The sequence below is a fragment of the Vanellus vanellus genome (genome assembly GCF_965231255.1).
Source record: "Vanellus vanellus genome assembly, chromosome: 7".
Classification (NCBI taxonomy): Eukaryota; Metazoa; Chordata; class Aves; order Charadriiformes; family Charadriidae; genus Vanellus; species Vanellus vanellus.
The window spans coordinates 38483142-38498043 of NC_138912.1; the positions used below are offsets into that span (position 1 = coordinate 38483142).

At 40.8% G+C, this 14902-nt stretch overlaps 1 protein-coding gene across 1 annotated transcript; it reads right to left on the reverse strand.

The window, feature by feature from the left end:
• Nucleotides 1–2797: 2797 nt before the first annotated feature.
• ECD (ecdysoneless cell cycle regulator) lies at nucleotides 2798–14848 on the reverse strand. Its single transcript, XM_082486718.1, has 13 exons — nucleotides 14611–14848; nucleotides 14371–14488; nucleotides 14056–14143; nucleotides 12238–12416; nucleotides 11298–11490; nucleotides 10273–10401; nucleotides 9036–9161; nucleotides 7988–8073; nucleotides 7099–7205; nucleotides 6050–6227; nucleotides 4621–4688; nucleotides 4272–4492; nucleotides 2798–3674 (listed from the first exon to the last, which is right to left on the reverse strand). The coding sequence occupies exons 1-13, from the start codon at nucleotides 14831–14833 to the stop codon at nucleotides 3444–3446; spliced, it is 1947 nt and encodes a 648-aa protein (XP_082342844.1). The 5' UTR covers nucleotides 14834–14848; the 3' UTR covers nucleotides 2798–3443.
• Between the last annotated feature and the right edge of the window lie 54 nt (nucleotides 14849–14902).

Here is a 14902-nt window from a genome sequence, read left to right on the forward strand (position 1 = left end):
CCATTCCAAAGATGTAAATGGCAAGAGGGCAGGCAGCTGTTGCTGCAGCTTTTGCAGCATCCCAAGGGATCTCAAGCTGGTACAAAGGGCCTGCCTGGACTCCCGCTGCTATTAAAAACAAAATCCAGTTTCTCATATGAGTTAGATAAGTAGCTACAGCAGGAGCTGCGCAAACATTCATAAAAATATGCTTTTCCACCGCTGTAACTAGCACATGCCCTGGAGGTAACTGTTACTCCTATACTGCAGTGTTAGAAAGGAAAGGCAGGAGGCAAGTGTCACGCAGGGAGGTGATCTTTCATGGCAACAGAGGTGGCTGACATCCACTTACACAGCAAGGATGCTGAAAACAGTTTATTTGCAGATCAACGCAAGCACAGGGACCACACTTGAACACAGCGAGCTGTAGTTAAATACCACTCCTCCTGAGCCACATCTCCTCCCTGCTGACCACACAAGAGTTAAGACTCATGCTGAAGACATTGCTGGCCTGTGGGTTGCTGACTTCCGAGGTGAACTACGCACCTTCCATTAACACAGAGCAAATAAAAACCCTCGTTCTCGGGCTCCTCGCTATTCCATAAAGTCGCTCGGTGGAAAGAGTGGCAACAGCCAAGCTGCCCAGGTGTTTGGAAGAGTTTTAACAAGTTAAAGGTCTCTGCTGTCCCCTGGGATTAGTTTCAATCTCATATATAGAAGATGAAAGATCCACTGTTTGTTTTCTTGCTTGAAACACACCTGTCAACAACTGTGCGATTCAGAACTGGGGCTCCAGGGGTCAAGCCACAAACAAGAAAACTACGTTTCTGGGAAGGGTCAGAAGTTCTAGGATGAACAAGGCTGCACAAAAGGCAGATGCTCAAATGAGCAAAGTGAATACATTGTGTTGGAATGCAGTTCTAGTTAAATTAATTTAGAATATAATGGAAACTTTGATAGCAATCTGTTGAAAGGGAACCACACTGCAGTTGTCTTCCCTAATTAATTCCATCAGGCTTCCTTTGCTAAAAATACTCCCTTTCAAAATTAAAAGCAGAAACGCCTCATATGTTACTTCAAAGCAGTGGAAGAGGCAGCATGGAAATGCTTATTCTTCGATGGCAAATTCTCGTGAGCAATGCAAGAGTCCTGAAGGTCTCCACTGTGAAGCTGCTAAACACAAATGTAAATAGTTGGAATAAGTACAGCCCCACAGAAATAACAGTCCAGTTGATGGAAAAGTAAGATTATACAAGAAGCAAGATCAGCTGAAGCATTTCCAAAAGAGCAGCTTTGTTCTGAACATTAGCTTAGAAGTTTTCTACATTAGAGGAGTTCTTTGATCCACTTTGACCTTTTGTACAATACAGGCCACAAAAGAGTTTACACATGATCATGTTCTTGAAATTGAGCTGTTTTTTAAAGTATCTAAGCTTGATCTAACTACTCATCAGTGGAGAATTTTATGTACCTTCAGTGTTAATTACCTTCCTTATTAAAACGTTAACACTTTCAAGTACATCCATTTTCTACCACTAACTCCTGGTTATCCTTGTCTGCCAGATTCAAGAACTCCCATTACCCACAATTTTTCCAGTGTAGGTTTGTCTAACCCGATCCCATTCCACCTCACCTCTCTGCAATCCAAACTCCTGGAACTTCAGCAACATCTTTATACTTCCGCATTCTTGTTGTCCATCTCTGATCCCTGTCCAACTTGCTAGCACTCTCCCTAAACTCTTGACAAAGTAATTTATACAACATCAGTGGAGGACAAACGTGGAAGTAGCATAGCCATCATACCCTTCATCCACATTCATTCCATGCATTCAGGTACAGATCCTCAAGTATTTATGATATTTTACTGGAACATTCTACAAGATATTTGTCATTTGCAATAACAAACAAAAACTTGGAAAAAAAAAGCCCACCATGAGCATAGATCGGCAGGGAAGTCAGCAAGCAAGCATTGGTTGTACACTGCCAAGGTCTCATCAATTTCAGTGAAACTAAGCCAATTTCAAAGAATTTTCTGTGCATTGTTCAAACTCGGCTGGCACAGGCAGTCAGATGCTAAAACTCATCATCCAAGAAGTGTCCAAGTCCTACATGGAAACAACTTTTGCTACATTCTGCTTTGTCACTTTAAATAATGCCAAGACTTAACATGCAAAAAAATTAAAACAAAGACTTCAACTAAATGGACTCCAAACCTTAAGACTAATAATAACAACATCAATAATAATAATAAACATTATTATTATTATTCAGTCATTTAAAGGTAATTAGGTATGTCTTCAGGATCAATCAGGCTTTTCTATCATTGAATATTATTTTTCAGAATATATTTTAAATAAATCCAAACACAAAAAAAAACAAAAACTCAACCAATGAGCTTGTCTTCTACCAGTTAAGACACTTGATTAATTGTTGTGTGAAAGAAAAAAAATGAACAAAAGACTCGTAGAAACTGATTCAGATCCAGCAGGACTGCGTTTTTCTGTCTGTAAATTAAGAATGTCTACATATTTTATTTCAAATTTATCTTGTTAAAAGTAAGTCTTCATATCTAGAACAGCTTTTTTGTTCCATGTGAAAGCAACATGCCGAACGTCTTCTAGCTACATTTTCACCATAAAACAAAGCTAAACTGTTCAGACTGGGCTCATATACAGCTACTGATGGCATGATATCAACATTCAGCAATAATGGAATTCAAAAAATGCACAATCATGAAAATGCTTTAACTCCAAGAACTTCTGATACTGCACTGAGGAAGTTATGCATACCTTCAAAGAAAAAAATAAATCTTCATTAGTCAAGTTGTATTTCTGGTTTTATTTAAATAAATTCAAAAAATACTTATAGCCAATATTTACATATTCAATCCAATTATTCTTCAAATCCTCCCAGTTAATAAAGAACAGATTCTTACAGTAATTATCATAAGTTCTTACAATGAAGCATTGTTCTTGTGGAAAAGCGATTAAGTGTCTGTTGAACGTTTAACCAGCGTTCCCAAATCCACAAGAGAACACTGTTCCCGTAATATGGTATTCCTCCATCTCCCCCCTGAAGGCAGCAGCATTTTCAGAACATGAACTGCTTTCCAGATATTGAAACCACCTAGTAATGGGTAAAATGACAGTTTAGAAACACAGCAAATTGCATCGTTGATTTGAAAAACCGAAGACAGGTTTTATTATAAAAGTTTCATTCAAGTCACAACATTACTTTTCAATTTTCTGAAAACATGGTAGCACTGGAAAAATCCGATTTAAATCCAAGATAGTATCCAAACAAATGGCTTTTGGAGGTAAATTCACTTTGCATCTTTAAAGTCACATATAACTAATGCATAAACTGCTTTAAATTCAAACCTTTTGTCTGTTCTTCCAAATACTGCTAGTATTTCTGTGCTTCATTTCTTCCATCAGCCATGTCTTCTGAATTAAGACAGTCTTTTATTCTCTCGCTCCCTTACTAGAGCCAATATGATCTGCATTTTCAGGTAAATGCACTCCCATGCTCTGTAAAATGTTAGAGGTGGGTCCTGCCAGTCCAGACTGAGCACTGTAGGATTCAAGCAGGTTAGCGACTAGGTTCATATCCACATCAACTGGTGTCAACTCAGTATCTTCAGCTCCAGAGTCAGGGCCAGCATTTTGAGACATAGTTCCAGTAACAGAACTTGCCTACAGTAAGTATAAAGAGAATGTTTTATCAAATTGTATAAGAGGGTTTAAAAAAAATAAAGAAAAAGACAAACCACAAGAGAAAAGAAACAAGGAAACAGTTCTGCAGCCAACAAAGTTCAGTACGTTCCACACTGTCTTGACAGACAAGAATTTAGTCACCAAATGCTCATGCCAGTTAAAAATCATCACTTTCCATTATACAGATTAGGTTCCAAGAGAAGGACAGAGAGGGTTACTGGGTCCTGGTTCAGCTTCCCATGCGAGTAATCTACTACAGGAACTCAAGAATTCAAGCTGCAGCTGCTTGCCTTACTACTCAAACGGGGAAATGAAACTAAGTCTTGGAAATGATGTGCAAATTAAAGCTTAGCTAAGTTGATTTGGCATCCCCCCCAAAAACATATCGTGGTGCAAGTGCAGCACATTTTGCTTGCACATGGGATTAATACTTCTTTTTAATAGTTAGACAGCACATTTTGAGAAGACAAGTTTTTGATCACATTACTCAGAATGACCAATTTCGGTGTATCTCCTCTTTCCTACTAAAGCTCTCAAAACTATTATGCTACAAACCTGAACTCAGGGTATACTTACCCCTTTCTTTTGGGTGGTGAAACTTTTACCAACGTTGGTATGTGCCAGTTCACGGTCCATCTCCTTCATGTATGACTTGAGACTGCCTATAAGCTCATTAGGTGATACCTTCTGCTCTTGCCTTTGATTTTCAGCATCAAAGTCTTCATCATCCTCATCTGAGAAGTCAAACTCCTCCTCTTCATCCAGATCATCAGAATCCAGCTCTTCTGAGTCTGCCCCTATATATTGTTTTGTGTCAGTACAGATAGCAAACAAATCGGCACAGTGCCCATGGGTGATCAGAAAACCCAGGGAAGCCAAATAACCATGGGATATTCTGACAAAAGAAACAAAGAAGCAATCTCACCTAAAATTCTGTCCAATGCTTTTGTAAAAGAATCTACATCAAAGGTAACATGGGATTCATCAGATGACCTGAAATATAAAAAATATTTTTAAATAAATAAAGCTTTTATTCTTGCATAAGCCTGACACAGGCATCAACCATATGGCATAGTGACTTCTCTCAAGCCTAGATGAAAGTTGGGATGTCTTCAACTGATGATCCTGGAAGTGCTTAAAAGCCTGAGGCCTGTATGAATTAGAAATGAGACAGCAAGTGGGAGAACTCCTGGCATGAAGGAGAAAAGAAAACCAACACCTTTAATTGTTTGTCACGGTCAAACAAAAATTGTACTGAAGGGAACCACAATAAGCACGCCTGAATCCTTCTGGAATGAAATGGTGGTGTTATACCTTAGACACAGATTTAAAACCCTGAAATCTCTGAGATCTTCTACCTAAAAAAAACACTCAAGGTTTCCTTCTGGTTTGTCGCATGGTTCAGTGGTTTGTCTTTTCTATTGTCATTTGTTTTTTTTTGTTTTTTAAATAACTGAAAAAAAAAACCCACATTATAACACAGACATTGACACTAACACTAATTAAAATGGACCAAACAGTTAAAAGAATAAATTGAGTAGACCCTTCTACACTTGATACAGCTTACACAGCTTTATTTTCTCAATATTAAAGCTATGAAAAAGAACCTAGACAATATGCCAATACCTAATTCCTTGGTTTTTAAAATTAAAGGCCTGTCCACACACCATTTACACACGCTTTCTTAACTCCAACAATTAATCTAGTGGCATTTGGCTGTTGTCTAAATAGTTAAGGATCTTCAGTTAGCACTCTTCTTCCACTATTGGGACCAATGAGAGGGATCCGCAGTAATTCTCTGTTCCTGCTTCTAGGTGTACAGTATGTGCTTCAGTAGTGCAAAACCAGGCCCAGAATATTAGAAAAATTAATCTACAGGAAATCTAAACACAGCTGTACCACAAAAATCAACAGTCTTAGTTCACAGAGACAGATTCCCTCAAGTTTCATTTTTATTTCTGCACAGTTTCATCAGAAGCATCGTAGCAGTCTGAACAATTAGTCCTTCATGGTAGAAAAATTTCAGCACAAATGAACTTGAGATGTACATTTTAATGACAGTGTCTTCAACTGAAAAGGGTTAAAAAAACTTTTAAAACCCACAAAACCAGACTAAGTAAGGGCGCTGGAAAATAGCACAACTGCCAGCATTTTTACCTGCAACGGTGTCAGAGTGGTTACCAAGTTGGTTTAAAAGCAACTACATATTCCCTACTAACATAGGTTTTTTTTCAGGCCTTTGCTAAGTAGAACACTTTCGAACTTTGATTCTCTGCTTTACAGAATCAACCAAAGGGCTGCAGCAGAATGAAAACACGTTCCATACCAGACCTCGTACTTAAAAATACTATTACCATGGCATTTCTGCTCCTTCATGCGTTGAGATTTTGGATACAAAAGCCTTCATGCTTTCAGCAACTGCTTCCAAGTCATATTTCTGCTCTTCCTCATTTGAGGAAGGAGGGGACTCATTTCTTGCCTCCTTCAGCATCTGGTCTAGATCATCTGGTGTAATCTCCAGCCAACTGTCATCTGAAAGAATATAGGACACATTTGTTATTCAGCACAAGTCTGTTAACCCACAAGGCCCCATCCAGATGGCTGAGAGCACTGCTAGCATTTTGTAGCTTATTTTTGCACTATTAAGTTTTCATGCTGATACTGGATAACACAGGGTATAAGGCAGTGAGAGGCTGAGAAGAAGAGAGCTCAGATTTTGGGTTACTACTTTAAAACTCTGCTTTATATGCAGCTTCAAACTAGCAGATATTGTTCTAGTCACAGATAATGCTTTTGCCACTAAACAAAGGATGAAAAGGCTTACACTACAAAGGGAGGACCAATCCAACCTTCGACTCTGATCATTAACACTGAAACGTTGCATCTGTGTGCTACTGCATCATCCAGAAATACAGATGTGACCTGTACTGCACACTGGCAACAGCTACAGTTCTGACAAATGAGTGAAAAAAACTTATTATATAAAAGTTTACGCTCATCTTATATTGGGCATCAGAGTAGACCAGATAGTAATTAACTTTGTATTGTCAGTATTGGAACTGGTTTATTATTGCAAAATGTTTAAATACTTTCTGTCTGGCAGATAGTTGACACAAAGTACTTGATCTGGAGTAAGTGTGCATGGTGTTACTGATCTAGTAGTATCAACCCAGAAACCAGATAGCATATCTTGCCACTTCGCAGCCCTAAGCTTTGTGGCTTATACAAATGAACTGGTTGCCTCAATCTTAAACGACGGCCCATGAATAACACCTCTAGCAGTCACAGGATAGGAGACAAACTAAGTATATACAGAGACTGGTACAGTAATGTGAACATTCATCCTCTCCCCCCACAAATAATCATTTGTGACAGGATGAGGCCACCCCTCCGTCCTGCTCACCATCCTCTGGAGGAAGACAAGCTGCTTCTCTCTCAAATTCCTTTACATCTATGGTTGTTGTCTGTAGCAATGTCAAGATTTCGTCACCTGGGCTCACTTCAACAGAGCTAGAAGAAAAAATGTCAATTTACTGAAAGGGATTTTTACCATCATTACAATGCCAATGGCATCTCACACTCTACATGCAGGTTTTCACTCAAATTCCTCATTATTCCTTCTGTGCAAATACATAAAAAAAAGATAAGTGTATTTTGGGGAAGTACCAGAATAGTACACGGATAGTATAAGCCAAAACAAGACACAGTCAATTACTGTAGTTCCTTATCGATGGCTCCAAAGCCCCTTTCTCAAGTTTCCTTTGTTCTTTATATTTATTTTGCCTTGGTAAACATTAGGATTGCCAGATCCCAAACAGCACAGACTGGAACTTCGAGCAAGTAACAGTGAAGATATTATGAACTGGCTAACCCTCAGATATTTTTGTTATGATTTATTTTTTGGATTTGATCTTTTGGAGGAATCTACAGCCAGCTGCCTGTCATGAGTAAAAGAGACAGATTACTCAATATTTATTATTCACTGGGATTGCTTTTCAATGAAACTTTTAAACAATTTCTATAGCCAACCAACGAAATGATGCTTTTCAGTCACCTCTTAACCCACTTGGAATATCTTAGCATTTTACAAATCCAAGATAAATAGTTACTCAAGCAGTAACTTCTACTAGTGGAGAGTATTCCAGAGAAATTAATACCCTTATGTCCTAGCCACAGCACCTATGTTAGGTGTACAACAGAGAAAAGGCTTGACGATTTTGTAATAAGCGTTAAAAAAAGCTGAGTTAAAGTACTTGTAGGTACTGTACTCCTGAATTTCAAGTAGCTCTTACCTTTCTGGCTTGGTAACAGATCGCTGAAAGTAATCTTCTGCCATATGCAACAGTTCCAAGTACTTAGCAGATCCTTCCATTTCTCCCTATTCAATGCAAGTCACGAATATTAAACAATTCTCTCTCCACTTCCTTTTCTCAGTCAGGCTTCATAACAATGACTGTTTGTTACACAGAAATTTAGTGCTGAGAAAATCAAAACAAGTAATACTGACTTGCAGTATATATTTGGAAGAGAATATAGGGAATGGGCATAAGGTGCTTTCACAGCCAGGTATGAATTAAAGACCTATGCTGCAGTATCATATGGTGTACACTAAAAACAATCAAAGACAATACTATGATTCCCACAACAGGTTGGATTTACCATGCCCAGGTTATGATTGTACAGGAATTGTGAATAAATCTCTTAGTGTTAGGGAATTATCCACAGAAGTGGCATTGCAGTACTGTAAGAATATTCCCCTTTTCCTATATTAACCTAAGCACTTCAATAGAGTTGTCCGATTTTATAACCTTCAAATAAGTAGTCAATTTATGTCCAATTTATAAACCCCAAGTAAGTAGTCAAAGGCATCTTTAAAAAAAAAAAAAAAAACAAAAAAAAAAACCACAAAAAACACAACAACCAAAAAGCAAAACCCGCAAAACCCCCACAAACAAAACATACGCTTCCACAGGCCCAAACGGGTCCATGGGTGTTAAGTATAGATCTTTAAGGATAATTAATTCTAGAGAAATGTAAATAAAATGTAAAACAGCTATACTGACACACAACCATATTGTAGGTTCCTTTATTCAAGTGTTTCCCCTTTCTTTAGATGAATGAATTTATGCCCAAATCCTGCTTTTTCCCTTTTAATTTCCAAAAGAAATTAATTCATTTCAAAGGAGAACAAACTGCACATACCTCTTTTAAAGACATTCGTTCATTTTTCTATAGACAGAAGCATTAGATCTCTTGCCCTGCTGTAAGAACTTACACAAGTTCAAGAGCTAAAACATCTTTTTCCTGGAACGTTTAAAAGACACACACACACTACTTCACCTTGAAATAATTTTTTTCCTTCAGGCTGTTGAGGAATCTCTCCCACAGGGGACCACTTAGCACATTTCTCTTGGAATCAGGAGATACTTTGCTGCACTTGGAGCACAAAATTTCAAAGCCATGAGCCTGTATAGGAGATGCAACAAAAGGTTCTCAAGTGCACCTTTAAACAACTGCATAAAAGAACTATCATCGAGCTCCTGATGTTGCCATTTGAGAAGTAGGTGCCAAACCCAACTGTAAGTGAAGTAGCAGTATCTTGTTTCGGAAGTTGGAATCTGTCTTTCCACAGCAATAATGGATCATTTTGACTTTGCAAAGTTTGTCCACATGGGCAAGTCACTGCAAAGCAACCTAGAAGACAGATCTATAGTGTACAAGCTACTTCTCACACAAGCATGAAGACTTTACCTGTATTTAGAATCTATGCTGAACTGCAAACTTGCCTGGCCTATACATTTTGTGGATGCAAACTGGCTGTACTGAGGCACAAGTTTCCAGAGAGGAAATTTCAGAAGAGAAAACTCAGATTCTGCATTTCTACTTGCAGCAAGGTCCCAGGGCACACTGGACCCAGCACCCTTTCTGCCCTCCAAACACCCAAATCCTCCCCGCCCGCAACTCAGATGCTGCCTATGATCAAAGTAACTGCGACGTGTAGGCAGTTTTAAGTTCTGGATTGCTCTGTGCGGCAAAGATGTTTCATAACAAGCTCTGCATGCCTGGTGCTAAATTGGATGTGCAGGACAGGGTCATGCGTTCTGGTGCCTGAGGCACGGCAACTGTAGTTTTGATGCACACTTACGCAGAGCTCTAAACTGAAATGCAAATTTAGTCCACAGAAACATCTTCATGCACAAAGGCCATAAACAGCAACTTAGAACATCATAGGATGTGCTACTTCAGACAGAGGCTAAAATAGATCTCATCTATCATGAGATGGAAACTATTTTCCATATTGCTTAAAGGAAAATTAACTGGGTTTGATACCAGTTCAGCTATGGTAACACAAACACGTAAATCCTGGCTGGGGTAGTTTCTAGGGTGGAAGTACAAGAGCACTCTATTCTGTAAAATAAAAATCCCATGATACTGTACTTCCAGAAAAATGGCAACCGTGAATTTGCTCAATTTTTTCTGTACAAGCAGACAACTTACAAGCAAAGTGTAATTTCTCAGACATCTATAAACTATCAAACTAAATAGCCTAAGTACAAAATGTATAAAAAATAATTACCAGTTTCATGCCCAGTTCATAGGCTTTATACTGAGGGTGAGATGGGAGGGGCAGCATGTATCCACTGCGTCTGTCCGGAACAAACTTCTGCTGCACCAGTTGTGCATATAAACACTTTGTGAAAGTAACCTGAAAAAGACAGAGGAAAAGAAACACACTCACTGCAGTGTGACCATGTTGTGTATGGGCACCAACTTTCCACCAGTCTCATCTGAATTTTGTTTTAAAGCACCCATATTACAAACAATACCCGAGACTGTATTCAAATTCCACCTTAGATACATTTGCCTAAGATATGTTGCTCTTCAGATCTTACAAAGTATATTCCAAGTTGACATCTGTAAATAAACAGGAACGTCATTCAGTCTACATACATTAAAAAAATCCTTGGCATTCATGCCAACAAGATATATTTTGAAAAATGCAAGGCTCTTTTCAATTAATGAAATTAAAGCTGAGGCTTCAAAAACAGTCTTGAAGTCTAAAATTTGGCTCCAAAGCTTATTTTCAGGAGTTTAGGGGTACAACTCTGTAACGCAAAGGTATCAGATACAACACTGCTTGGACAATGCTCATGAAACACTCCATAAAATACCTTTCACAGAGCTATGTAAGCAGAGCTGAGAAGGTGAAAAGCCTGGGAATGAACAGCTAGGGGTAGTTAGGAGCAACTCCTTATTTTGGCTGGCAGATAGAGAAGATCAAACTGCTCTGATCACAGACCTATATCAATTTATTTAGCAAGCATTTCAGCAGAGGAACTATTAGCAGTAACCTCTGATTCCAGAAACACTTATCTCCTCATTAGCCATTTGAAAGTCTAACCACATCAATCTGAAGGCAGAAAAGCTATTAATGTAATGAACTGGAAATTCATGTCTAACATCAAAAGAAAAAAATAAATCAGAAAACAGGATATTTTAAAAATTAAATCAACGTATATTTATAATCAATTGACCACAGAACCTCCATCAGTTACAGAACCTAATTAAGTGACAAGTTGCATCAGAAGAAGGATCACTTACTACAGTCATCACACACTGGTCTGGAGGGAAAGTTTGAAAAGAGCGACATGCTCGTAAATCTACAGGATCTCGCAGGTAAAAGGCCTGGACTGCTGCTGCCACCAACGAAGGGCGTTGCCTCAGCACTGCCACAATGCCTACCGGAAGGTAGCAGTGGGCTCGGTGAAGCGAGGCCTGAATTTTCTCAGGATACCTGTATCATGCAACAGCAACATAGTGTATTAAGTGTCTTGCAAGCCCGAATCACTTCTTTTTAATTATTATTTCCATTTTCACGTTAATATTAATCTACATTATGGGCCAAGTGCCAGAACATTATTCTAAACTAAAGTCAAAACTCAGCTAACCTAACACTTGGAATGTCTGTTTTTATATATATATATATATAAATATAAATATATACGTAGCTAATAAAAATTTAATCCCTACATTGGTAAAATGAATCACTGTGAACTTCACTAACATGCCCAGCTATACAGTATCCTTCACTACACCAAGCGTAGAAGTCATCTGGCTTGCGCTGTCAAATCCAAAAAATGATGTAGTGTTGAACACACCAGTGACAAGCTGATGCTCTGAAAAGCATGCTGGTTCTGCATTTTACTTTGCAACCCTCTTTCCACCCCCCCCTGCAAACAGCTCCTAAAGGTTCACAGAACTTTCAGATTTTTCAGTACAAGAAGAATGTGAAGGAAGAATAACTCGTCATCGTCAGGTGTGGCATCATAGCAGTGAACCACTTTAAGAGACCCCAGGTAACACTGGATATTGGTCCCCCTCTTTAGAAGAATGCCACAGAAAAGCCTCTAGCTGGTGGTTTCCGAAAAGGAAGCAACTTTATCACGTCTAACAGGAAAATGATTGAATACAAGAAAGTACCCCAGACAGCCCAGAATCAAAACTTACTCTTGCAGAAGACCAAAATAAAACAGCCACGTACCCACTGATACGTTTATACACTGCTGTTCTAATGGGTTCTGCAGCCAGGAACTCCTCCGAACGGCTGGATAACAGCATTAACGCCTGCGAGATTGTTGGACTGGCAGCAGATAGGTCGCATTCCTGCTCGTCAGTCTCTGACAGCGGAATGATGTGCAGTTCTCCTTTGTAAAAGAACACCTGGCAGATAGTAACATTCTCATCAGACAGGATAAGAACAGTCACACACTAAGCAATGGAGAATTTAATTTCATATATGAATGCATTTGTTTAAACACAGAGAATACTGAAGTACAAATAGAGAAATAATACAGGAAACAGCATGATATTTTTTTAAATGGGAGATGAGGTAAATACAGACGTCAGAGACCATGATCCAACCAGTAAATAAAACCCCCTATTTTAACTGCAACAAGTTTGGTCTATCTTGTTTCCTTAATAACAGTAATACCAAAAGTTTCTCCTCAACTACAGATTTGCTTCAGGAGAATCAGACAGCATAACCCAACTGCTGAAGAATTGGACAGGGACTAAAAAGCATTATTTCAGGTGCTATACGTGACCTCTGTTGGTTCCTGATCCTAAGAAAACAACTGAACATAATATTATCAACTCCCTCACTCCATCCGTTCCCTCAAATGGAAGGAAAATATAGCCCCGATAGTCCAGATACAGGTTTACAATTAATTTTTGTGTTGTGTTCCACCCCTTTTAAGTCATACGGTAGGAAAAAAGAAAATTAAACAACTCTTGCTAATGAAAGACTAAGTTCTTTCCATTTAAATCCACTGCCAAGACACATAACTACTAGCAGTCATCCACAGCAAGATGATCTGGCTGCAGACACCAGGTGAAGCAGTCCTCTTATTAATTCACCTATACCAGACCCACTCTGTCTCCTTGTAGAGTCAGCAATGCTCCAGTCTTGAGGATTCCCCACTCTGAGGGCAGCAAACCCTCATGCCTGAGCACTCGATAATACAGTAGGAAAAAATCCAAGTGGCTACAGCAGAGCTAGAAAGGTCAGGTGGATCCAAGACTGCTCCTGAGGAGAGGAATATGGTATGTTTGTACTACACCGCCACATACATTCCATAGTCCCCATGTTATCCAAGCTTTCCTTGCATCCCAGTAACCTAGAAAATGGAAAGCTGGCCAAACTTACTGATTTTATAGATCAATTGATAGCAGGACAGCTTCAGTGCCTTCACATTTGCCACCACGAGTAGCAAGTTTTAAAATTTCAGTCAGCTTTGTATTATGGAACAACTCTCAAAGAATGATTTATGTGCAAGAGTCAGATCTAGCTGAACAGCACAGACTCAGAGCCCAGCAGGCAGGTCTATAGTCTCCATATGAATGTTTTGCCGTTAGTATAAGAACATATTAGTCTAAGAACTTTCTCTTCCTTCCTTCCATCAACAAACCAATTCTAGAAGAACCACTCGATACCTGCAGCAATTTCCAGATACCCCTACAGCATTTTCTCAGGACACCCTCGCTCTACATAGCATTCTGCAAGCGCACGCGGAGCAGCATTGAGTATCAGAGGTTTCCAGTGGTTAAGTCTCTCGTTCAACATCCACAGCAAGCATAAAGCAGCTCATTAAAGCCAGAATGAAAAGAGACGGTGCTGACAAACTAAACATGCTGCTAATTAAAACAAGTCTTGAGCCCTGACCAGAAGTTTCTTAAGCAGTAAGGGATTTTCAGTGGCAGCCAGACCCCTTGGCCAGATAGAGACGCAAGAGAAAACCCCAGCTGGTAAGCACAAGGCCGTTGCGAGCCACTTGCCCACCGGCACAGAAACTTTACTCACCCTGTTGTCACTGTTCTCGGGATTCAGCCACTTTGGGAGAAAATCAGCTGCTTCTATCAAGAGAAACTCCCCGTCGTTGTCATCGATCCTGGCCAAGGAGAAATCGGTTTCTTACCAGGAGAAGTCTCGCCCAGCACACTAACACACGCTTCTAACCCCGTGTCTGCGTTATTATTATTATTATTATTATTATTATTATTATTATTATTATTATTGGCGTTAAGACACGGCCTCCCGCCAGCCCCTGCCAGGAGCGGCGCTGCTGCCCCTTCCCCCGCCGGCCCCAACCGCCGCCACCTCAGCGGGGCCCGTTACCTGGCCGCCAGCCCCGGGAACTCCCTGGTGATCTCCCGAACGAGGTAGACGATGAACCACTCGTCCTCCACGTTGTCCCCGAACACCGTGGTGCCGCCGATGTGCGCCGGGGTCTCGCCTGGCCGGGAGAGGGGGGGGAGGAAAGGCGGCTCAGCACCCCTGCCGGCCTCTCCCGCCCCGGGTTCCCTCGCACGGCCGCGCTTCCCGCCCGCCGGGCCCTCCCCTCACAGCCGCGCTCACCCCGCGCCGGCACGCAGCGCAGGCGGAACGGCTGCCGCTGCCAGATGTATGCGGACAGCAGCGGCGCCAGCCGCACCACGATCGCCTCAGCGCAACGGCGCAGCAGCGCCTCGCCGCCCGCTCCCGCCGATGCCGCCGATGCCGCCGCCGCCGCCGCGAAGAAGCGGTAACGCACGGCGTCCTCCGCCACTACCGCTGCCGCCGCCCGCCCGATCCCCTCCATGGCGGCGGGCCGGGCCTGGCCGGGCGGCGGCGCTCCGCCTCCCCGCGGGGTGGGGCGCCGTCATGGCGG